Source organism: Rattus norvegicus, chromosome 18 (assembly GCF_036323735.1).
Source record: "Rattus norvegicus strain BN/NHsdMcwi chromosome 18, GRCr8, whole genome shotgun sequence".
In the NCBI taxonomy this organism is placed as follows: domain Eukaryota; kingdom Metazoa; phylum Chordata; class Mammalia; order Rodentia; family Muridae; genus Rattus; species Rattus norvegicus.
The window spans coordinates 30,408,006-30,432,310 of NC_086036.1; the positions used below are offsets into that span (position 1 = coordinate 30,408,006).

The 24,305-nt window shown below is 47.0% G+C and overlaps 1 protein-coding gene across 2 annotated transcripts; it reads right to left on the reverse strand.

Moving 5' to 3' along the window:
• Positions 1-8,593: 8,593 nt before the first annotated feature.
• Gnpda1 (glucosamine-6-phosphate deaminase 1) lies at positions 8,594-20,625 on the reverse strand. 2 transcript variants are annotated; one of them, XM_063277590.1, is made up of 7 exons: positions 20,270-20,584; positions 19,793-19,922; positions 17,049-17,150; positions 14,135-14,317; positions 12,927-13,111; positions 11,236-11,410; positions 8,594-9,982 (listed from the first exon to the last, which is right to left on the reverse strand). In XM_063277590.1, exons 2-7 carry the CDS (start codon positions 19,914-19,916, stop codon positions 9,882-9,884), a joined length of 870 nt encoding a protein of 289 aa, XP_063133660.1. In that variant the 5' UTR covers positions 19,917-19,922; positions 20,270-20,584; the 3' UTR covers positions 8,594-9,881. The 2 variants fall into 2 exon arrangements, with proteins under 2 accessions (XP_063133660.1, NP_001128467.1); NM_001134995.1 differs by having other exon boundaries at positions 8,602-9,982; positions 20,583-20,625.
• Positions 20,626-24,305: the final 3,680 nt, after the last annotated feature.

Consider the following 24,305-nt stretch of genomic DNA (forward strand, 5'->3'; position numbering starts at 1 on the left):
GCCTCAGTAAATTTATCTTTATTAAGTGAGTAAAGTGAGAGACTGGGTATTTCCCTGGATTGCCCTGTGAAATAAATGAGTTTCTGGAAGACTGCTGTGTCATGGAAATGCCTACTGGAATAAAGTGCTTTATACCTACCTCAGGCTCATGGCCTGTTTGACATAAGGCTGAGACTCGCCAGAAACTGAGTGAGCTTTGGAAGACCTTTTGTTAGGAGGTTAAAGAGACTCTGACTCCTGATTTTTTTTTTTTTTCACTGTAAAATGCTTGTGGGTCTAGAGCTGATAAAAGTAGGTAACTTTCCAAATAGCTTTTTTCTTGAAATGCGGGCTGTCACTTTTGTGACTTTGGCCTGCCTTTGTCAACTGAAATGCATGTTGTTTAATCTAGTTTTAAAAAGGAACCTAATTTTAGATTCATAGAAAAACTGCAAAGAAGCAAACTGTGATGCCCATGCTTGTAATCTCAGTGCTGGGCAAGCAAGACCGGGAGATCAGGAGTTCAAGGCCAACCTCGGTTACACAGTGAGTTCTAGGCCAATCTGGGCTACTGTCTCAGAAACAGGGCAGGAATTCACCTCATACTGCAAAAACAGTACTCTTTAACACCCCATGTTTCCCCAGTGTTGATACTATGTGTTAGTAACGTGGCACCATCAATGGCAGACACAGTTATTGGCCATGCCTTACACCATTTTCTTAGTTCTTTCCTTGTTTGTTTTTCTGTTTCAGGATCTCATGTCTCTACATATCACATTATGTTTAGTCCCCTGTTTCCTTAGATACCCCTTGGTGGTCATAGTTGTCCCATCCATTTTATTGTATAGATCAATATCCATTATATATTGATACATCTGGATTGAGCAGAGGCTGAAGGCTACAAGCTCGGCAAGCTGATGAAACTAGGTTTATTAGAAGCTTTGATAAATTAGTTACCGTTCAGGACATTTCACTGGCTTTGTTTTCAGTTTTAGGTTGCTTACCTGTTACAGTCATTTCTCTGCTCAGTTACCTGAAGGAAGAAAAAGCATTTAAACATTGAACAAATAAATCAGAATACATGGGGTCAGCCTATAGCAGTTCCCAGCTGGTGTGAAAGCACAAGTCTATCGTCTCAACTGGACCAGGATGTGCATGGCACGGAAAGTGGTTGGACTTGGTTTATGGTTTGTACTATGTTAATTGGGTTCCCAAAATTACATGGGAATTTGCACATCTGAATGTAAGATGCATGCTGAGGGTCCCTGCTCCAAGTTGGCTTTGATTGGTAGATAAAGTTGTCAGTGGCCAATGGCTGGGCAGGGAGACAGAAGCGAGACTTTTGGATCCCCGAGCAAGAAATGCATGAGAGAAAAAGGTTCTCCATGTCGGGGATGATAAGAAGATCCAGGCTTGAAAGCAGCAGAAGAAACAGTGAACCAATCACGTAAGGTCAGGGAAGAGTGGCTCCAGCCCACCCACCCCCACCCCAAAATTGAGTCTAGGGTAGCAAAGATAGAATATAGGTCTTAGTAATAACTCAGGAGTATTGGAGGGGAGGTGTTAGCATGGAAATTTGGGAGTGGCCCAGCCATTGAGCTGATTAATGATTAAGGTTTATTAAATATAAGGCTCTCTGTGTGTGTGTGTGTCTGTCTGTCTGTCAAGAATCCAGAGCATTGGGGTGGATAGCAAGGAATGTACACCCCCCCCCACACACACACCAAGGAGATTAGAGCAGATTAATCAACTACAGCAACAGAAAAGCCTCGATCTGGCTAGATCTGTAGCGTGATCAGTAGGGTTGTTCTCCTTCCTTCTAGCTTCATCCTCCTCCTCTTCTCCCTCCTCTTCCTCTTCCTCCTCCTCCACCTCCGCTTCTTCCTCTTCCTTCCCCTCCTTTTTTCTCCTTCCTCCTTTCATTTTTCTTACTCTTTTTTAAGGCAAGGTTTCTCTGTGTAGCCCTGGCTATACTGGAACTCCCCTGTAGACCAGGCTGGCCTCAAACTCAGAGATCTGCCTGCCTCTGCCTCCCACGTGCTGGAATTAAAAGAATGATTAACACACAGGGTTAATTAGGGTCATTTGTAGTAGTAGAGGTTCTAGTTAACATTTTAAATCTCTTTAGTATATGTTTCTGCCAAAAGAAGAACTAGGGAAGAACCTTAATGCTATGTATATGCTCATTGCTTTAAAAATGTCAAAGGCCGGGGTTGGGGATTTAGCTCAGTGGTAGAGCACAAGGCCCCAGGGCCTCAGCTCAAAAAAAAAAAAAAAAAAAAAAAGCCATCCAGAGCCTGTCCCACATGGGTATATAGCCCATATACATACAGCCAACCCAGACACTATTGTGGATGCCAAGAAGTGCATGCTGACAGGAGATTGATATAGCTGTCTGCCGAGGGGCTCTGTCAGAGCATGACAAATACAAAGGCGGATGCTCGCAGCCAACTACTGAACTGAGAACAGGGTCCCCAATGGAGTTAGAGAAAGGATTGAAGGAGGTAAAGGGGTTTGCAACCCTATAAGAAGAACACAATATCAACCAACCAGAACCCCCAGAGCTCCCAGAGACTAAACCGCCATCCCGAGAGAACACAGGGATGACCTATGGCTCCCTCCTCATATGTAGCAGAGGATGGCCTTGTTGGGCATTGATGGGAGGCGAGACCCTTAATCCTGTGAAGGTTCGATGGCCCAGTGTAGGGGAATACCAGGGCAAGGAGGTGGGAGGGAGTGGGTGAGAGAGTACCCTCATGGAAGCAGGGAGGGTGGGATAGGGGTTTCTGGAGGGGAAACCAGGAAATGGGATCACATTTAAAATATAAATTTATAAATGCAAAAATAAAGGGGGGGGTGTCAAATAATTGACCAGAAATTGCATCTCCCAGGTACTGTTACTAACACGGCCAGCAGGTGTCAGCAGTTGGTATGTCAGTAAAATTAGAAATCAGACCTGAATGGGCTGAGCTTGAACCCAGAAAATTCCAGTGGAGTCTGGGTGACCTACCAAGACTGACTCAAACAGATAAAAAGACAGTAACTTGTCAAGTGCTCTGTGGCAAAAAGCAGTTTTGCTGTTATTTTGGTTTTTGGAGACAGGGTTTCTCTGTAGACCAGGGTGGCTTCAAACTCAGGGGTCTGCCAGCCTCTGCCTCCCAAGTGCCAGGATTAAAGGTGTGAGCATCACCACCTGACAGCAAAGGCTGTTTTAATTTCTAGGATCTCGATTGTCCTCGGTAGATTCCTTTGTTGATTTCCTTGGCGATAAATAACATCGAGACAAAGGACGGCATTGCTGGAAACTTTTAAAGCCTCTCAAAAGGATGTTAGATACATTCTTATACAAATTCTATGTGGCAAGGCGACCCACCTGACTGCCACGGTTAGCCTTAGAGATCCACAGAAGCAGTTAGGTTATATGTAACGTTCCCAGGTAGGATGAAGGATCACTGGCACCCCCTGAGCCAGTTGCCTAAGTTCAGCCTACTGAAGGTTTGTAGTAGGAAGACTGGAATATATCTTTTTGGTGAAGTGTATTTTGTTTTAAGGGATGGTATCACTACATAGCACTGTATATAAATAATAGTCCTACTGTGGACTATTGGAACACTCTAAATGCTAAAAGGCCAAAGAGGCCAAGCCCACAAAGGAGACAGGAGAGAAGCCAGTCAGCTCCACCCCAGCAGGTGTGATCTAGAAGTCCTGGCATATCTAAAGGGAGATGTGATCACTCTCATAGCATGCTGCACATAGGTCAGTAACATGAACTGTAATGACTGGCCTTAGACGATCGATGTTGAGAGCACTGGAGACCGATGTTCTAATGAGGTATGTGTGAAAATCTGGAGTATGTTTGAAAAAGAATTGGGCGTCATAACAGGAAAATAAAGTTAAGGTGAAAAGCAACAGCTCTTCTCAGGTCATTCAGGGGACTGAAGTCTAACCTCTACCATAAAAGCGTAGAAAAATACATATCCGCCCTCCTCGAGTGGCCCTTCACACCTTGGTGACTTCTACTTCCAAGTGCCTCCCAGCTCTCACTGAAACAGTGTGTGTAGGGGTAAGGTTTGGGGACACCACCACCATGGGGACCATGACAGCACATGCTTGTGTTGTCATGCACACACACACACACACACACACACACACACACACACACACACACACCACAGACCTTGTGCTTTGGGCAGAAGAAGGGAAGGGAGCCACTGAAACATGAAATAACTACAGATTTGTCCTTGGAAGCCTGACCTCAGGGACTATCAGTGTGCTGGCCCCTTCTCTGATCTGCTACTACAAGGTCAACTGGATGTCTCCCGGCCCCTCTGGCTGCCTGTCTGAAGGATGGGTAGGGGTTGGCAAAGAATGGGTAGAAGTTCCCAGTCCAGGGGCTTTCACACACTGGGATGGAGCAGTCACAAAGGAGGTTTAATAAAAAATTTTAGAACGTTGTCCCTCTCTAGTAGGGGCCATCTGTATGACTCCTGAGAACCTGAGTGGCCACCGAGAGCACAGTAAGATTCAGGCACTATAAGGATTTTTAAAGGAGACCAAAGACAGGTGAGAAAACAAAGCAGGGAACCTCTGGCAGGCTACCTTGATCTTTATTTAGACACAGACTAACAAGTAACAAGTACATGATAGGCCTGCCTGGTTTGGCTCCTGTTCCCTATACAGCAGGTCCAGTTTCCAATGTAAAACAATGGCAGAAAAGAAGTAGACACAAAGCAAACATCGGACCTAGACTTCAATACAACACAGTTTTCTTGGGAGTTGACTGGGAGGTAACCATAACTTACATACTAAAGTCTTCAACAACAAAAGACGTGGAGGGATAGAAAAGTCAGCAAGATAAGAAACCAAAACCTAAAAGAAAGTTAAAAGTTAAACACTGTAGTGGCCACAGATATATAGTTAGCTCATCAATAGACTGGACACAGCCAGGGGGGGAAGTTAGTGAGCTAGAAGGCGTGTCAGTACAGACAGGGTACCCTGTGAGGCGTCCACTTAGGAAAGCACCTGTCAGCCTGTAAGCAGTTCTGAGAAGAGAGTTGGGCAGAGAAGCTGAGCAATGAATGAATATTGTTGTTTATTTGCAAGAGGTGGGAAGGGTGGCTCTGGTGATTGACGTTTGGGTCAGGGGACCTGTGGACTGGGCTCCTGTCTCCATCTCTGTTGAGCAGAGGGACCCACTACATGATGGCATACACATGCCCACACTGTCATCTTTTACTAAACAAAAACTTTCCATGCCTGCTGAAATATCTGTATTCCACCCCACCCACCCCCAATATTAGGCTTGCTGTGGTACAGATTCAGCTTGTCTCTACCGACTCTTGTAGAGATGGGCTTCTGCTGTGTGGCCAGGCTAGCCTGACTTAGTAAGGCTTGCATCATGTACTCTTTTTTTTTTTTTTTTCTTTTCTTTTTTTCGGAGCTGGGGACCGAACCCAGGGCCTTGCGCTTGCTAGGCAAGCGCTCTACCACTGAGCTAAATCCCCAACCCACATCATGTACTCTTTCAACTCTGCTGCACACACCTTGAAAGCGTCTTTACTTTCTAAGATTATTTCAGGCCCACCATGATCTCTGCCCGAAACATATGGTGTGGTTTTCTCCAAGGAGCACAGATTGGCCAAGGGGTGTATGTCCCACTTGACCTATAAAGGCATTGACTGACACAGGATGACTACTGTGGGGCTACCAGGAAAATAGACCCTAGAGACACCTAGAGACAAATCTTTGCAAGATGCCACATTGTATCTGATGTGTCCAACTTGGAATCATTAAGCCTTTACCCTAATTCATATTTTGTTTCATATTATGTCTATTATGTCTATTTTAACTTTAAAAATTGTGTGTGTGTGTGTGTGTGTGTGTGTGTGTGTGTGTGTGTGTGTGTGTGTGTGTGTGTGTGTTTGAGTGCTGGGATCAAAGGTGGCTCCAGCTTTCTTATTTACCTCCTTAATTGGTGATGCCGATTCAAAATACTCGATTGTGGACTTCATTTAAACATGCCATGCAATTGTATGGCAGTGCTGGGGTAACTCCAGAGCCTCGTGGTCCTAGGCAAGTGCAGTGGTTCGAATATGCTTGGTCCAGGGAGAGGCACTATTAGGAAGTGTGGTCTTCTTGGAGTAGGTGTAGCCTCATTGGAATAAGTGTGTCACTGTGAGATGGGCAAAAGCTTTCTGCTAGCTTCCTGGGGATTCCAATTTTCTCCTGAGCGCCTTCAGATCAAGATGTAGAATCCTGGGGCTGGGGATTTAGCTCAGTGGTAGAGCGCTTACCTAGGAAGCGCAAGGCCCTGGGTTCGGTCTCCAGCTCCGAAAAAAAGAACCAAAAAAAAAAAATGTAGAACCCTCAGCTCATTCTCCAGCACCATGTCTGTCTGGACACTGCCATGTTTCCTGTCTTGATGATAATGGACTGAACCTCTAAGCCAGCCCCAATGAAATGTTGTCCTTTATAAGAGTTGCCTTGGTGATGATGTCTCTTCACAGCAATGGAACCCTAAGACAGCAAATATCCACTGAACAGCATCTCCAACCTCTGCCTATTTTTAACAGCTGATTGCCTGCATTGATTCTTTCAGAACATTACAATGTACTGCCCATTTGTTCATTTCAACTGTGCTGCTCACCCATGTGCTCAATTCTTAGTCCTTTTTCACCTTTAAGATTGAGGAGATCAGCAGATAGCGTATGTGAGAATAGAATGTGAAGTTATGCTATATGTCTTGTTTACTCCTTCCTAGTTTATTTAGGGGTGTGTCTTGGTCACTGTTCTATTGCTGTGAAGAGACACAAAAACCAAGACAACTTTTATTAAAGAAAGCATTTAATTGGGAGTTGGGGGCTTATTTTTAGAAGGTTAGTCCATTATCATCATGGTGGGAGCTTGGTGACACTGACACTGCAGAGGGAGAGAGATCTGGCATGGGCTTTTTTTTTTTTTTTTTTTTTTTTTGGATAGTTTATGTATTTACATTTCAAATGTTATCCCCTTTCCTGATTTTCCCTCTGGAACCCCCATCTTACCTTCTCCCTGCTTCTATGAAGGCACTCCCCCTCCCAACCACCCACTCCCACCTCACCGCCCTGTCATTCCCTGACACTGGGGAAATGGAGCCTTCACAGGACCAAGGGCTTCTCCTCCTATTGATGCCAGACAATGCCATCCTCTGCTACATATGTAGATGGAACCATAGGTCATCCCTGTATTATCCTGGGATGGTGGTTTAGTCCCCGGGAGCTCTGGGGGTTCTGGTTGGTTGATATTGTTGTTCTTCCTATGGGGTTGCAAACCTCTTCAGCTCCTTTGATCCTTTCTCTAACTCTGGCATGGGCTTTTGAAACTTCAAAGCCTACCTCTAGCTACATAAGTCCTCCAACAAGGGCACACCTCCTAATCCTTCTAATCCTTTCAAATAGTGCCACTTCCTAGCGACTAAGCATTCAAATATGAGCCTATGGGTATAAAAGGAATTAATATCCTATGTATATTAATGCTGGAAATTAATATAGATGAAGCTGTTCCTTAACCAGCTCTTTCCCCAAATAACAATAACCTTTGAATATTTCAAAGCTTAGGCCGTAGTTGGGCAGTCTCACTAGCTCAGCTAAGTTAGCCACTGATCCCCATCCGGCCACGTGGCTGGCTATACCTTCCAGGCTCACAGTCATGTCGGTCTGCTTTCATGTCTCTTGGAAAGCCTTCCTCTTTCTTCTCAGGTCTTCTCTCTCCCAGGAAGTTCTGCCATCCACTTCCTGCCTAGACAATTGGCTACCGGATTTTTATTAAATCAATCAGAGAATGCTCTAGGTAGTAGGTAAGGAAAGGCAGAGATACAACATCACACAGTGTACTCCGACATCAGGGGCCACTCTTAGTCACTTGATTTGTCGTTGAACCCTGATTTTCAGTTACTCTCCTGGTGGGAACTATGGCTCATGGCAGCTTTCACACTTCCCGAAGCACTAAACTCATTTCTTCAGTTTTGTCCAACCTTAGACTTCAGTAAATGCTCCCAAGCTCTCTGTCCAGTTTACGACTTCTCGATGTTAATCAGCCAGGTCTCTCAATGAAGGCACTGAGAGCAGACCAGGCTGTGTGTGTGGCATCCACGGTCCCTGGGGCCAAGAAAACAAAAGCCAGGCTGCAGATAGACTGTGGCCCACACTCTTCTCTTCCTTTCCAACACCATGTTTACAGGGATTCCCCAAATACATTTTCACTAGATAACCTGCACCCTGGGAGATTTTGATTGGAGTGGCCCCATAGACTCATATATTTGAATGTCGTGGTTCCCGTTAGTGGACTTAAGAAGGACTGGGCAGTGCTGCTGCTGGAGGTGTGTCACGGAGGGTGGGCTCTGAGGTTACAAAAGCCCACACACAGCGGGCCAGTATCTTCCCTTCTGCCTGTCTTGCAGATACTATTCCAGCATCATGCCCACTCACTGCCATACTGTCATGATGCTGATGATCTAATCCTCTAAACTGTAAGCAAGACCCCAATTACATTCTCTTTCTTATAGAAGGTGCCTTGGTCATGTGTGTCTTCAAACAATGGTGAACTCTGGGGAATGTCAAAATCCATAAAAGACACATTTTATTTGAAAATATTCAATTTAATAGAAAATATCACATTGTAAACAAGTCCATTGATCCATTAGCTTAACACAGAACAGTACAATCACATATAAAAACTACAAACAAGTGCTGGTACCAAACACAGTACTTCTGGAGGGCCTGGCCAGAATCTGAAAGACCTCTCCTGGAAATAGGCAGCTCTAGCTTCAGACAGGCACAGGACAGAAAAGGAGGCAGCAACCAGTCCACAGAGGCAGAGAATATAAAGACAGGGGAGCCTGGGAAGGGAGCTTGAACGACAGGTGGGTGAAGGGTTGTAGTTCTGATGATCTGATGATGATACCTTGTCACCCTGAAAGGTGGGAATCACAGAGCGCTTTAAGCAAGGAGACAGCACTAGCTTGTATAATCTCGGCGCTCAGCTCTGAGGAGGAAAGAGAACACAGCTTGGATGTGTAAATGCGGTTCCCCACCTTGGGTGAGAAACACTGAAATCACGGCTGTGTTTGTGACCCAAGTGGATCTCCTTACTAGGGAGTGTGTAAGACTCTATGGAGGAAAACAGCTCAGACAGGAGGGCTTTTCACCTTTCTCTTGGAATCTTAAGAGAGAACGAGACATGACTGGCCTTTGGAAGAGTTTATCTGTGAGAGTCATCCTAGCCCCACATGCCCAGTCCTACCCAAAGCCTGTTTACAGAAAGGCTAGCTGTTGACAACATCCACACAATGGGGATGGGACAGGCTTCTCCCCCAGGTACCTGGTTCTGGCAGGATGGGCTGCTTCCTTATGCATAATTCAGGCTCAAGAAGTATATTCTTTAAAACAAAAATTCTCAATGGGAAGGCTGCCAGAAGAGGGGCTCTCAAGAATCCAAAAAGGCTGCGTCCAGAGTGCACAAGCCCTAATCCCTGCCCACTCAAGAAAGAGTGCGTATACAGAGTGCTTGACAGGAGTGTGCTGGGCATGTCGTACGGGCAGAAGGGCAGCGAGAGTCCTCCCCTGGGTAGAATGACAGCCAGTGATGGAGAGCTCTGTTACAAAACATTATGGAGTTGGGGACAGAGCTCAGTTAGCAAAGCACCTCCTTGACATGTGCATGGGCCCCAGGTCCAGCCTCCAGTACTGAAAAGAGGGAAAAGTTATAAACCGTGTTCTCCACAGCTAAACTCCCTAACCTGTATGTGCTGAGCAAGGATCTGCAGCAGCCATAGTGGACTGAAAGGTGATTCTCGTCTCCTACAGACACTTGAGGAAAGGCCTGCCTGTCCCTCTGAGGTCCCGAGCACCATGTCCCAGCAGAGGCTAGTCACTGTATGGCTTCTTAGCAGATTGGCTTTTCTGAATTTCCTTCTCCTTGATACTGTACAGGGGGTCCACCAACTTGTTATGAACAAGCATTAAACCTGTAACAAACGTAAAACAAACAGTAGTCAAAGCAGGCAGAGGCAAAGTCCACAGTTATCAGAGACTCTCAAGTGGCCCAGAGCAGACCTGGACCTCTGTGATCTCCAAACACTAAATACAGTTAGTTCTGGGGAGTGACAGAGTCCCCAACTCTGTGGGGACGGACTGAGCACAGATTTATCTTTTCGAGCTGGATGTGGTGGCACCGCCTTTAATTCCAGCACGTGGGAGGCAGAATCGGGCAGATCCCTGAGTGCAAAGCCAGCCTGATTTACAAAGTGAGCTTCAGGACAGCCGGGACTACACAGAGATACCCTGTCTTAAAAAAACAAAGAAAGATTCATCTTTTCAGCAAAGGGAACTCTAAGCATCTTGTAAAGGAAATAAAGATCCCCATAGAGCAGGGTTAGTGTCCTAGCTGCAGGAGAAATGTCTGGATGTCTGACAGAGAAAACTCAAGGCTCCACGTTTGCAATGTTACCACAGCCTATGGTTTATAGATTTCCTTGTCTCCTCAGTAGCAAACAGATCTCCTGAAACAGACCCTTCCAGTCGTGACTAGAACAAGGAATGACTATCACGGAGCAGCAGGGTATGACTACTACAGAAGTCACAGGGGGTGGGTAGGAAGATGGCTCAGTGGGTAAAGGTGTTTGCTGTATTATCCTGGTCACCCTAGTTTGAGCCCCAGAACCCATATAAAGTTGGTGGAAAGAACAAACTCCAAACTTGCCCTCTGACCTTCACATGTATACCATGGTATGTGTGTACACACACACACACACACACACACAATCACAAGTGTGGATTAAAATGTCCAGAATAAGTCATATGTGGTAGTGATGTCTCTAATTCCAACACTCAAGAGTCTGAGGCAAGATCATGACTTGGAGGCCATAAAGTAAGACTCTGTCTGAAAATAAAAAATAAAGCACGTGCTGGGTGTGGTGTTACACACATTTAGTCCCAGCACTCAGTATCTTCAAAGCTAGTTCCAGCTCAGCCAGAGATACACAGTGAGACCTTGACTCAAATACATAAAAATGAAATAAAGGGTTGGGGATTTAGCTCAGTGGTAGAGTGCTGGGTGTGGTGTTACACACATTTAGTCCCAGCACTCAGTATCTTCAAAGCTAGTTCCAGTCAACCAGAAATACACAGTGAGACCTTGACTCAAATACATAAAAATAAAATAAAAACCCAGAAAGCTAGATCCATGCCTCCCTCCCTCCCGCCTGGGCCTGAGCCTCACCTTTGAAATACTTGACGGTCTTCACTTTTAGTTCCAAGGTGGCATCCTCGTCACACACAAACACAGTGCGAGGATGCTGCTGAAAGGCAGACACCGTCCACATGTGGTTCACACCCTCTTCAATGGCTTTGTACAGAGCGAAAGCCTTGTGAGCACCTGTGATGAGGATCATCACCTGGGGACCAGAGAACAGGCCAGAGATGGAGACAGGCCAGCTTGGGAAGTGAGGTGAAGGCATTGGTCGGTGGGCCCCTGAGGTCGACTCTCAGAAAAGCTACCCCTTGTTGCTCTCCTTCAGGTTCAGAGCACTGAAGTGCTAGCATGACTCAGTGCGGTGTTCTCTGTTTACAGAAAGCAAAGGCTCCCCGGGACCTAAGACACCAAGAGTGCAGCTGCTGAGGTGACCCTAAGAGCTCAGCTCCGCAGACTGCTCCTCCATCCCAAGTCCTCCACTCCTGCCTCAGGGAGTGGACAACTTGAAATGGGAGCTCTGGATGGCCTAGAATCTCTGTAGACCAGGCTGGCCTTGAATTTGAGATCTGACTGCCTCTGTCTCCTGATTGCTGGGATTAAAGAAAGGCATTACTGCTCTTGTCTCAAAGGACTGAATGCAGAGGCATGGGGAGGTGACTAAAGCCTTACCTTACTTCTGGCCCTTGTTCCATTTCCAAATCAGAGATGGCTTGCAAACCCCCATGCTTTCAAGAGGCAAGAAATCCCCAAGGGATGGATTCGGGCCACCCAGTAGAAATCCAGGTACCAGAATTCACTAAAGTTCACCTCTCCACTAATTTATATACTTGCTTAGGGACTTGAGCAAAGAAACTGGAAAGTAATTATCTACAACCATTTCCCACTGAGTATAATAGTTCAGAAAAACAAAGAATGCCTCAAAATTCAAACACACAGGCCAGTGAATGGCTCGGCAATGAAGGTGCAGGCAAGCCTGACTGAGGTCACCCCTGGGTCTCATGTGGAGGAGCAAAACGACTCAGAAGTTATCCTGTTAACTCTTGAGAACTGTGACACGCATTTGCATACACATATGTACACACACATACAGTACACACATATGTACACACACATACAGTACACACACATACAGACTCGCATGAGAAACATGATTTTGAAAAGATAAAGTAAAATTCAGACACAGCAAGGAAACTGGAACCACAAAACAAAATTAAATTAAAATGATATCTGACTTTTTAGGAGAAAAACTCAGTAAACTCAACCCAAAACATTTAATCGCAATTTACTGCATTTACTGCCCTCAAGCACAGGGCTACTGACACAGCATCCCTGGGTTGCAGTTTCAAACCAACTGCAGGGACCAAACGTGTCTGCTCAAAACCAAGGCAGGTACAGATTCTTATTCCTCCATCAGTGCTGGGAGCGTCTGCCACAAGCTGTATCAAAGGGACATAAGCAGAGAAAGACAGCCCAGCCCCTGGCCCTAAGGCATAGACAAGAAGCTCAGAGAACTGCCCTCACCCCAGGATTGACCTCACCTCTGGAAGTGGAGAAGCAGTGTCAAGACTCGATAGGAGGTCAGCTCTATTTATCAAGGGTTCAGCTTTGCTAAGAATGAACACTTGGTGCCTGTACAGCTAAAAATTTACAACCAAATAACCCTCCCCCTCCCCTGCCCAACTTTAGCAGAAGCTGTGGCCTAGGCCTTGGACGTTTACCTCTTTAGCATCCATGACAGTGCCCACACCCACTGTCAGGGCCATGGTGGGCACCTTGGCAAGATCACCATCAAAGAATCTAGCGTTGGCCAGGATGGTGTCCATGGCCAGAGTCTTCACACGGGTCCTGGACACCAGACTGGAGCCTGGCTCATTGAAGGCAATGTGTCCATCGGGGCCAATGCCTGCAGGGATGGCAGAACAGCTCTGAGTTACAGAGACCAACACTTCAAAAGCACATAGTGTCCCCTGCTCGGGAAAAGATCTTTGAGAACTGCATTTCTTCTCATTGTATACTAGGCCAGATCTTCCTCAAGCATGTGACCTCCCTCCCTATCTCTCATACTTGAGGCACACACAAGACTCCGGTTAACTTTTTCCCCACCCTCAGACAGTTCAGAACTGTGCAAGACAGCTTTCCTCTCACCCCACACTGTGGAGAAGTATAACTCCTCTCCCCCCTTCTCCCCAGAGTTGGAACCCAGCAAACAAACCCTTGCCTGGACGGCTGAGGTCATGAGAGCTCAGGACCTGCAGGCTCCTGACTCCTCCCTACTATTTCTTCCTTCCTTTTTTAAAATAAAGGCAGAGACTTAAAATAGCCCTTGCAGTGCTAGAACTCAGTATGTAAACCCAGCTGGCCTTGAACTCAGAGATCCACCTGCCTCCACCTTCCAAGTGCTAGGACGTTGCCACAACCTTCCTGCTTCTCTTCTAAGAGGTTGGGTTAAGGAATAAGATACCATGCAGCTCCAACATGACAACACGTGGACACTCTAAGCACCCAAGAAGTGGGCACCCAGGTTCCTGCCTTCTCCCCATGCTCCTGGCCTCCCTAGGGTTCAACTGATAGACAGCACACAAGGACTGAACACTGCGTTTTGGAACTGGAGCCTATGACTTTAAATGTCTAGCTAAATTCCATGGATGTTTGGTAAGGCAGTCTTGAGGATATCAGGATCCAAATCCAAACCTCTCGAAGAGGCACTGAGTGCATGAAGAGGCCATTTCAGGTCACACAGTTCCAGGGTAGAAGGGCTGAGGCAACTAGGGCTTGCACTCTACGCCTTCCCTATCCCGCATGTGATAGATGACTCCGGTGTGTTAGCACTGAGAGGCCACATGGAGATATGCGTGTCCTTTTCTCCTGCCCACATACTGCAGCCATTCGAGGCCAGGATATGCACTGTGGAATGTGCCCTCCTCACCTCCAACAAAGAGCTCGATCCCTCCTGCAGCCTGGATCTTCTCCTCAAAGGAGTCGCACTCAGCCTGCAGGTCAGCCGCGTTTCCATCCAAAATGTGGGTGTTTTCAGGGTGGATGTCAATGTGCTTGAAGAAGTTATTCCACATGAAGGAGTGGTAGCTCTCTGGGTGCTCTCGAGGAAGACCTGTGGGGTCAGGGGGCACTCACTCAGCTGAGACTCCTTCTGAGGAGATCACACTGGCGTCAGGGTCACTTGGGAGACTGCCCACCTGACCCATGTCACGTAGGACAGGCTGAGCTGGTGTGCACTCAACCACAGCCGCTTCTGTGCTCAACTGTAGCTTCATATGGGGGAAGGGTACCGGGAATGGGAATCCTCACTCTCACCCCCACTGTAGCTCAGTGGTAGAGCATTTGCATAGCATATGAGACCCTCAGTTTGATCTCCAGCACCAGCCTGGGGTTGGGAGGCACACACATCACCTTTTCATAAGAGAATGGTCACAAGCTGCAGTCTAGGGACACTGTGCAGCTTGAGGAAGCATGCCCACCTGGGTGGCAGGACTGAGCCCACTGGGAAAGGCAGCAAGCACATCCCTTACCCCCTGCCTTCTAAACTACCCCTCATTCCTTTGTTCCCACTACGCCTGAACCCTGATTTAAGTATTGAGTGGTTGGGGAGAATATCAGAGCTTCCCAAAACTTGTTATTCTTAGCCAGAGGGATTTCAATGTTACGAATATTTAAAGTCATCCCAGCGGTGTGGTGCTGGTGCTTGCCTTTAATCCCAGCACCTGGGAGGCAGAGGCTGGTAGATCTCTGTCAGTTTGAGACCAGCCTGTTCTACAGGATGAGCTCCAGGACATCCAGGACTACACAGAGAAACCCTGTCTCAAAACAAAACAAGAATATTAAAGACGGGTTGGGGATTTAGCTCAGTGGTAGAGTGCTTGCCTAGTAAGCACTAGGCCCTGGGTTCGGTCCCCAGCTCCAAAAAAAAAAAAAAAAAAAAAAAGAATATTAAAGACAGTGTCTTTAATCCCAGCACCCAGCAGACAAAGGCAGATGGATCTCTAGAAGTTCAAAGCCAGCCTGGTCTACACAGTTAAGTTCCAGGCCAGACAAGACTTGCATAGTAACACCCCGTCTCAAAATGCTATAATTCTTTTTTAAAAAATCAGACTGATGAGAATGGTCATCAGTGGTGAGGTACTTGCCAAGCATACCCCAGGCCTCAGGTTCAATCTTCGGCTATGCCAAAACCAAAGGAAAATTTGTCTCAAAACATATTTAAAAGCAGGGATGGCAAGATGGCTCAGTGGTTAAAGGTACTTAGCACCAAGCCTGATAGACTGATTTCCAGGATCTATATGGTAGAAGAACAGACTCCAGCAAGTAACCCCCTGATGTGTACACACACACACACACACACACACACACACACACACACACACACACACACACACACACACGATGTAATTCTCTGAAAGAAATTGCTGTGCACAGAAGTACAAACTCGAAGTACAAACTCGAAATCCCAGCACTTGAGAGGTGAAGTAGGCAGATCATAAGTTCCAGACCAACTTCAGTTACACAGCAAGATCCTACCTCAGAAAACCAAAAGGAGAAAGAAAAAAACATTCGGGGTTGGGGATTTAGCTCAGTGGTAGAGCGCTTGCCTAGCAAGCGCAAGGCCCTGGGTTCGGTCCCCAGCTCTGGAAAAAAAAAAAAAAAAAGAAAAAAACATTCTGCTACATACTCTACATGGATGAACCCTGAAAACATGCTACCCAAAATCTAGGCACAGACATCCAAATGAACACGTTACTGACCTGACTCATATGAGGTACCTAGAGAAGTCAGATTCTGGGGTGAAATAGTAGTTCCCAGCACTTTGAAAGAGGGGGGGTGGGGTGGGGAGCTATCTGACAGGAAGTCACAGCTGGCCAGGGTTAGAGTGCATAGTTCTGGATAGGAGTCTCCAGAGGTGTGAAGGTAGAGGTGTGTAGTGCCCTCGGAGGTCACAAGAGGGGGCTGGATCTCTGGAGCTGAAGTTAAGAGGTAACCACCTGAGGTGGGTGCTTGGGTTGAATGCAGAAACAGTGTATGTTCTTCTTCTGGTAGACAAGGGGGTTGAGATGGGGTCGCTATGGAGTCCTGGCTATCCTGGAACTTGCTATGTAGACCAGGCTGGCTTGGTCTCACTAAGACCTTGAAAACATGCTACCACTTAAACTAATGAAGACGCTCTTCCCTCTGCCTTCCTAGTGCTGGGCTTAAAGCCAGTGCGTGTTCCTCACCCCCGAACCATCTCTGCAGCCTTGATTTTGAGCTTTTTAGACAAAATGCCAGTGTCCCAGGTGCCCCTTATTCCTTGGTCTAACACAACCTCCTGCCTATCAGCCCTTTCCCTAGACCCCAGCAGCCCGGCTACTTCAAAACACCCAGTTTTGAAGATGGCAACTGTTTAAGGTGTTTTACCAGGTTTCTCTTTGTTTGATTTTTATCATTTAAAATGAAACCACAACAAAATGACTGGGTGACAGAGATGACGACCAAGGTCACAAGTCCCATCCTCTACCAAGGGTGCCTGGCAGAAAGAGGCAACACAGTCCAGACATAGAACCTGGATCCCAGGATCGAATTTGCAGAGAGAAATGGCATGGAGTTGGGGACCAAGCAGAGGGGAAAAAGCACCTTCATATTAAGCAAGTATTCTCTAAAATGTCTGCAGTGCCCAAGAAGCTTCTATATCAATCACGGCATCTTTTAGTATGGCTACTAAGGTAAGCGCCATTCTACAACTGGGCAAGCAAGGCTGTAAGAGAAGGACCAATGAGCCATTCCTCTCCAAGGCTGAGCTCGTGAGAAGTGGCGATTCCCCAAGAATCAGGAAGAACACGAAAGACACTCACCCACATACTCGTCCATGTTGAAGGTTTTCACATATTTAAAGGACAGGTCCCCATTCTTATAGTACTCAATCAGCTTCTGGTAGCAGCCAAGCGGGGTGCTCCCTGTGAGAGGCAATTAGGAATGTCACCACAACCACAAACACCCTTCAGCTCCCAGGAGGATCAAGAAGTCTGTCAGCTCTGTAGTCTCCCCTATTCACCAGCCTATCGACTCTGTGCTTGGTGTCTAACGTCCCTAGACTTCTCTGCTCTAGAACAGGACTGTGAAGGTCTCTCAGGGTTAGCCACACAGCTGACAGAAGTCACTGGTTAGCATCTGCATGAGTACCAGACTCGATTACTCATGTGCTGTTCTAGAAGCATCAACTAGGTGCAAGGCACAGGGCTGTAGACGGGAAGACAGAGACAGCTAGCCTAGAGGAGACTGTAGAAATGGGGACACAGCAGAGATGTAAGCTGTGACAGGGTCACCCTGTGCTTCAGAGTTCAGGAAGACTTATCAGAGCAACACCAGTCCTGAGTGGAGTCTCGTGAGCAGATAAGCACACAAAAGGCAGGAAGACCACAGAGAGTAAGACTGACGAGCTGAACTGTGCGTACGGCTTAGTGATGGGGCCAAAAAGAACATAGATACACGAACGCTGACTGGAGAGTGGGTTAATTTAAAATTAACCTTCCAAGATGGGGGGGTGTGGTGGTGGAGTGGGGCTTAAGACGCAGGAATAGTTCCTCGCCAGGTGTAGAGACAAGAAGGAAATAAACACGAATGCCCCAAACACAATTCACGTAGACTATTAGGGAAAGCTTTGAATACAGACTGTGTATTAGATGATGCTGCAACATGCTGTGGCAGACCTGTCCTTGGGTCTATAGTGGTTATGCGGGACAAATGTTCTCATTCTTGGGAGGTTAGGGCTGCAAGACTTAAAGTGTCAGGTTGTCCAGAACCTACTTTCATGTGATTCCAACAACAAACTACAAGGGTAGACAAAGGAAAGAGCAAATGTGCCAAGATATTAACTGGCAAATCAAGACAAAGGACGTTTATACTGTGGGTGCCAGTTCTGAATAACTGAAACCTTCAAACTTACCCTCATCCAGCAGAGACTGTCATCCTTCTGCCTCACAAATATAATCCTGCAGAGGCTGCTCCAGCCTGTCAGGGGCTTTACCTCAAGGCCTCTGCACCACTGTCCTCTCAGAGGCCATGCTCTTCCTTCATGTCACTTCTTCAGGCCTCCCTCAGTGCCTCTTTCTCAGAGACCTCTGCCACCACATCTGACACGGCTCCGCCTAGGTACACCCCCCAGACTTTCTCCTGTTGCCTTCTAACATACTCTACATCTTGCTAATTAACTTGCTTACTCTGTTTTTCCCACTATAATTTAAGTTTTAAGAAGTAGGCATTTTTGCTTTTTTTTTTTTTTTAAATGTTGTTGCTATATCCCCAGAACCGTAACTGTTTGGTGTACAGCAGGCACTGGAAGACTTATCTACTGAGTGGGACTGGAGAGGTGGCTCAGCAGCTAGAAAGCTTTCCTTGCCAGGTGGGGTAGTGCACACCATTGATCGTAGCACTGGGGAGGGACAAGGTGGATTTCCGAGTGTGAATCCAGTCTGGTCTAGATAGCCAGTTCCAAGCCAAGGCTCCCTAGTGAGACCTTGACTCAAAAACAAACAAACAAACAAATGAACAAAATTTTCTTTCATGTGTGAGACTACGCATGTGAATGCAGGTGTCTGCAGATTCCAGAAGAGGGCTTTACATCACCTGAAGCTGGACTTAGGGATGGCTGGGGTCTACTGTCATTAGGTGCTAGACCTGAACTCCGGTCCTCTGCAAGAATGGCAGTGCTTTTAACTGTTGAGCCATCACCTCTCCAGCCCAAGAATGGTTTTAAAGTTTTTAAATATTTTTTTAATCAAAAGAATATTTCACGACATGAAAATTATGTAAGCCCAAACTTCAGTGTCTACAAAGAAAGTTTTTAAACGTCTAGCCACACGCATCCACATATATATCCACCAGTGGCTGTTTTCCTACCTACAGTGGCAAAATGAGCAGCTGTAATAGTGACACCTGAAATATTTACTGCAGAAGTCTGAAGGCCTCTTTACGGTGGATGGGTCGGACAAACCACCAAGGCACTGGATCAAAATATCTTCCTGTAAAGGTAACATTCAGACTCTTTTCCAGAAGACAATTGGACTTTATAATCAACTAAGCTTTATAGAAAAGTATTTGAATGATTAACTTCTCAGTTCTCCTATGAGTAGGGCTCAGCTAGTACCCTCTACCAGTAGAGAACGGGACTGAGTTAGGATTTAACTTCTGCTTCCTGTTTATGGTTAAACCTCTGTTTTTCAAGGACTGAGCTATGCCTCACCTGTAACTTTAACTAGGACTGGTTCTTTACTGCCTGTTCCAGGAACGGCAATCGTGCCTTTATTTCAAAAAGTTATTTATTACCATCTTGCACCCCTTTCTTTGTTTCAAAAGGTTATACGAACCCCGTGCCCATTGTCTTAGTTGTGATTACCTTGCTTTGGTTCTTTTTTTTTTTTTTTTTTTTTTTTTGGAGCTGGGGACCGAACCCAGGGCCTTGTGCTTCCTAGGCCAGCGCTCTAACCACTGAGCTAAATCCCCAACCCGTGATTACCCTGCTTTGTTATTACCTGTTATGTGCTTACTTTCCCCCAATTGGAAACCCGCTACCCACCACCCCCTCTTTCCCACTGCATACCGGTGGGGAGCCCCAGGGTGAAGTACTTGTCAGGTCCTGGGTTAAACTGGATGATGCGGTTCCTAATATACTTGGCCGCCCACTCACTGGCCTGTGAATAGTGTTCCAGAATAATGAGCTTCATCTCGACCTGCAGCGTGGACATAACAAATTGAATTAAGGGGAGGGCAGGGACAGAGAAGACTGGGGAGGAGGACAGAGTCCTTTCAGCCAAGCAACAGCCTTCTCCTCCCTCATAGGTGAACAGGTTGGGCGGCTTGTCTTCGCCAACCACCAGGAGGCGGTACTGAGGGGTCAGTCCTTGTCTGGAGAGGACCTTACAAAACACCAGAATTTTCTTGGCCCGTTCCTTCCAGTGTAAAATTGCACTCGTCAGTACCTGCCTCCTCGATTTCACGACAGCACGTGAACTACATAGCATACAGTCGGCGGGCCACTGTCACCAACAGCTGGGCCTGCTCCTGCCCACATCCTCACCTAGGGCAGGTCCCCTGCCTCCAGCTCCCTTCGAGTACCAGAGGTGCCGCGGAGTCACCGTAGGGCACTTGGAGAAGGTGGCGAGGCATGGAGAGGGGCGGGGTACTTCCTGCCCTCCCAGCTTGCTCCCAGGGTCCTTAGTTTCCCCTAAAGCACCGAGGGATACAGGTAACCCTGCGCAGGGAGGGCTAACGGCTCGCCGTCGTCCGCGTAGCCTGGCGTCCCCCACCCAGACTGCGCTCACGTCGCCCCTCGGGCCACCAGTGACCCAGGTCCGGGGGTCCGGAAATCCCGAAGGGTCGCTCCCACTTACTCGTAGGCTTTCCGCAGCTGCAGCGGCGACAGCACTGGCAGCCGGGCCGTGCACGTCACGTGGTCACAGGTCACGAGGTGCGCGCGCACTGCCAGCTGACTCAGGGCCGTCCTTTACTGCCAGGCAGCTCTGCCTGAGGCCCCAAGGTGTGACCTTCTGATCTGGGTGTGTCACTTAGATGTAAAGTGCAAAGTGGACTGCTGACTGTGCAGCCACAGCCCCTCTCAGCCCGGCGTGGGGTGCACACTGACACAGCAGTAGCACTAAGCCCTGGACAAGATGCCGGGGTGTAGGCCTTACGAGAGGATGCATTGTTTGAGCACTGGCTGTGTGCACTGGCGCCTTGAACACAGCTAAATCTGTAGCTAAATCTGGCTATTTCGGTCCCCAGCCCCTCCCTCCAGAATTCGGACCTTGAAAAGGAGACTTTAAAAAAGTATGGTTGTAAGGGGTTGGGGATTTAGCTCAGTGGTAGAGCGCTTGCCTAGGAAGCACAAGGCCCTGGGTTCGATCCCCAGCTCCGAAAAAAAAGAACCAAAAAAAAAAAAAAAAAGTATGGTTGTGCAGACTCCTGATTGTATGTCAGAGCAGAGATAAGACAGCAGTCCGTCAAGGGACTCCCTATGCTCAAGTCACAAAGCTGGGCAAAAGGCGCAACTACTGCTTAATTATCTCGTTTGTGATGTCTCTCGGAGGGATCTACTGTTCTCTTGCAGAAAGTTAGGTTGGTTACTTATGTCGAAATTACTGGGTGTCGGGGTTGGGGATTTAGCTCAGTGGTAGAGAGCTTGCCTAGGAAGCACAAGGCCCTGGGTTCGGTCCCCAGCTCCGAAAAAAAGAACAACAACAACAAAAAAAAAAAAAAAAGAAAAAAGAAATTACTGGGTGTCAGCCAGCCAGAGCGGAAGTCAGAACAAGGAGAGAAAAGAAGGCCCTTGTCATTCTTGGGTCCACCCTACTTCCTGTCTATGTTTTCACTTTGTAGTATCCAAACAAGACATAGTCTTTTAAAAAGACTTAAATGTATGTGCGTGTTTCTCTGTGTGTAAGTCTCATGTATGGAGGTGCCCAAGTTGGCCAGAAAGTGGCATTGAATCCCCAGGTGCTAAAGTTGTGGAGTTCCCTGACTTGGGTGCTAGGAACTGAATTCAGATCCTCCACAAGAGAAGCAAACACTTAACTGCCAAGCCACCTCTCCAGTTGTCTACCTTGGGGTATCTCAAACTCTGAGGGCATTTAGGAAATGCCCATGCTTAAGTCAGGGAGAAGAACTTATGTGGTCAGCCCTTCTATTATATTGGGCTTTGCCAAGAGCTTTGGTACCCATGTGTCTTAGTTAGGGTTCATATTGCAGTGATGAAACATAACCAAAAGCAACTTGAGGAGAAAAGGGGTTTTTGGCTTATACTTACTGTTTGTCATTGGAGGAAGTCAGGATGAGAACTCAAACAGGGCAGGAACCTGGAGGCAGGAGCCGATGCAAAGGCCGTGAGAGTGTATGTATGTGCACGCCTGCGCTGCTTACTGGCTTGTTCTCTGTGCTTGCTCAGCCTGTGTTCTTATAGAACCCAGGACCGCAAGCCCAGGTGTGGTTCTACCCACAATGGGCTGGGTCCTCCCTCATCTAATTAAGAAGATGCTCTCCAGGCTTTTGTGCAGCCTGGTCTTATGGAGGGATTTCCTCAGCTGAAGTTCCCTCTTCTCAGATGACTATAGATTGTGTCGAGCTGACATAAAACTGTCAGGCACAGCTGACCCCTTATCAACTTGATACACAAACATATCCCTGTTGAACTGCACCCTTTGCTTTTTCCTTTCATTCCCAAGGTCACACATTAATAAGAACATCACAATATAAAATATTTTACAAACTTAAAAACAATGGTATCAAGTGATCCCTTTCAAGAGTCAGGTGTGATTGTTAATATTTATACATGCACATACTTATCTGCGGCCTCACAGTCTGGAACATTCTAGGCCATGGTAAGCTCTTCATAATAGGGAAGAGATTCCCTAGATCCATTTAGCTCTGCATCAGCAGCAGTCTGAAGGAGTGTCATCCTAGCTCCTGGTGGCATTTCCTTCCTCAAACAACAAGGTGACTGTTTGGGTCCAAAGGAGACTCCAATCCCCCAAACTCCAAAAGGCAGTGCCAATATATAGAAAGGAACTGAACCGGACTAGAGGAGGTCTCCGATGGTTAAATAAAAGCCAACATTCTTCAGGAAATTGTGCAACTGGTTCCCGTCTGCCAAAAGGAGTTACACCTTTACCTCTGGCCGAGGGAGATGTGGCTACCTGGGGCTGGCTTATCAGTATTCCAAACCCCAGGCTGGTATCATAAAACATCTGTTACACATTTCAAAGGTCATGCTAGCATCCCTTCTCACCTCCTCCCTACCCTAAACCACCTTCAGCTTACTACAGGCTTCCCCATCCCATCGCCAATCACTCATTCTCCTTAAAACCCTCTATTCTCACATTTTCCCTATCGTCTCTCCCTTGCTATTTGCCCTTCTCTCACTGAGAGCCTTCACCATGTTCAGTCTATTTCTTTCTCTCTCTGCTCTAGAATCTTCCAGATGCCTCTGGCTGTTCTCTCATATCTACGATAAAAACCTTCCCCTTATTCATTCCATGGAGTGGTCATGTGGTCAGTTTATCCAGTGGCCATATTTAATGGACAGACCTAGGGGCTCATCTCTCTCTTCCTCTGGCTATATGTATGCATGGCTGTCTTGATCAAGGGGAGCTTTGTTGCTAAGACCAGAGGTGGTAGAGTCCATGGAGTAGACCTTTACAGTCTGAGGGACTTGTTCTTTGACCTCACTAAAGGTGTTAATATTGTGTTTTATAAAAAAGAAAGAACAAAAAAACGAACCAGGATGTTTGGTAGAGGCTCAGTGAGGTGGAAGGGGTTGCTGAGACATGCTTTCCCCCTGAGGTACCAGCCATATGACAGATATAGTATGGAATAGAGTTTATTTAGGGAATGGAAGTTGAAGGAAGAGAGAGAGAGAGAGAGAGAGAGAGAGAGAGAGAGAGAGAGAGAGCTGGCCAGGAACATGTGGAGAGGGGGAAGGGGAATGAGGAGAGAAGGGACAGGGAGAGTAAGAGAGTGAGGAGGAGGCAAACAGCCTCTCCCTTTTTAAAGATTTTATTTATTTATTATATATATAAGTGCACTGTAGCTGTCTTCAGACAGTCCAGGAGAGGCCATCAGATCTCATTACAGATGGTTGTGAGCCACCATGTGGTTTCTGGATTTGAACTCAGGACCTCTGAAAGAGTAGTCAGTGCTCTTAACCACTGAGCCATCTCTCCAGCCCCAAACAGCCCCTTTTATGCTGAGTCAGGCATACCTGGCCGTTATCAGGTTAACTGTGGGGTGAAGCCTAGAAGTAATGCTAACAGTTAATTTATTCTTTATCTGCTTTGAACTTAATCAGAAATCACATTTCAGCGTGAGGGGTACAGGCACTCCACAGGGAAGTTCCAGCCTCAAACTCCAAAGCTATCAGGTAGCACAGGCCTGGACTACAGCTTCTACATCCAGATCTTTCCCCAAGGGGAGAGGGCAGCTCTATGCAGCTGACCCCATCTTTCTTGAGTTCTCTCTCTGGCCTTTGTAAAGTCTGGAAGCCCTGGAGCCAGCCAACCCGGGGGTTAATCAGAACCGTCTGGGCTTCTGACTGTCTGATCTGCTGGTCTCATGCTTTTGAG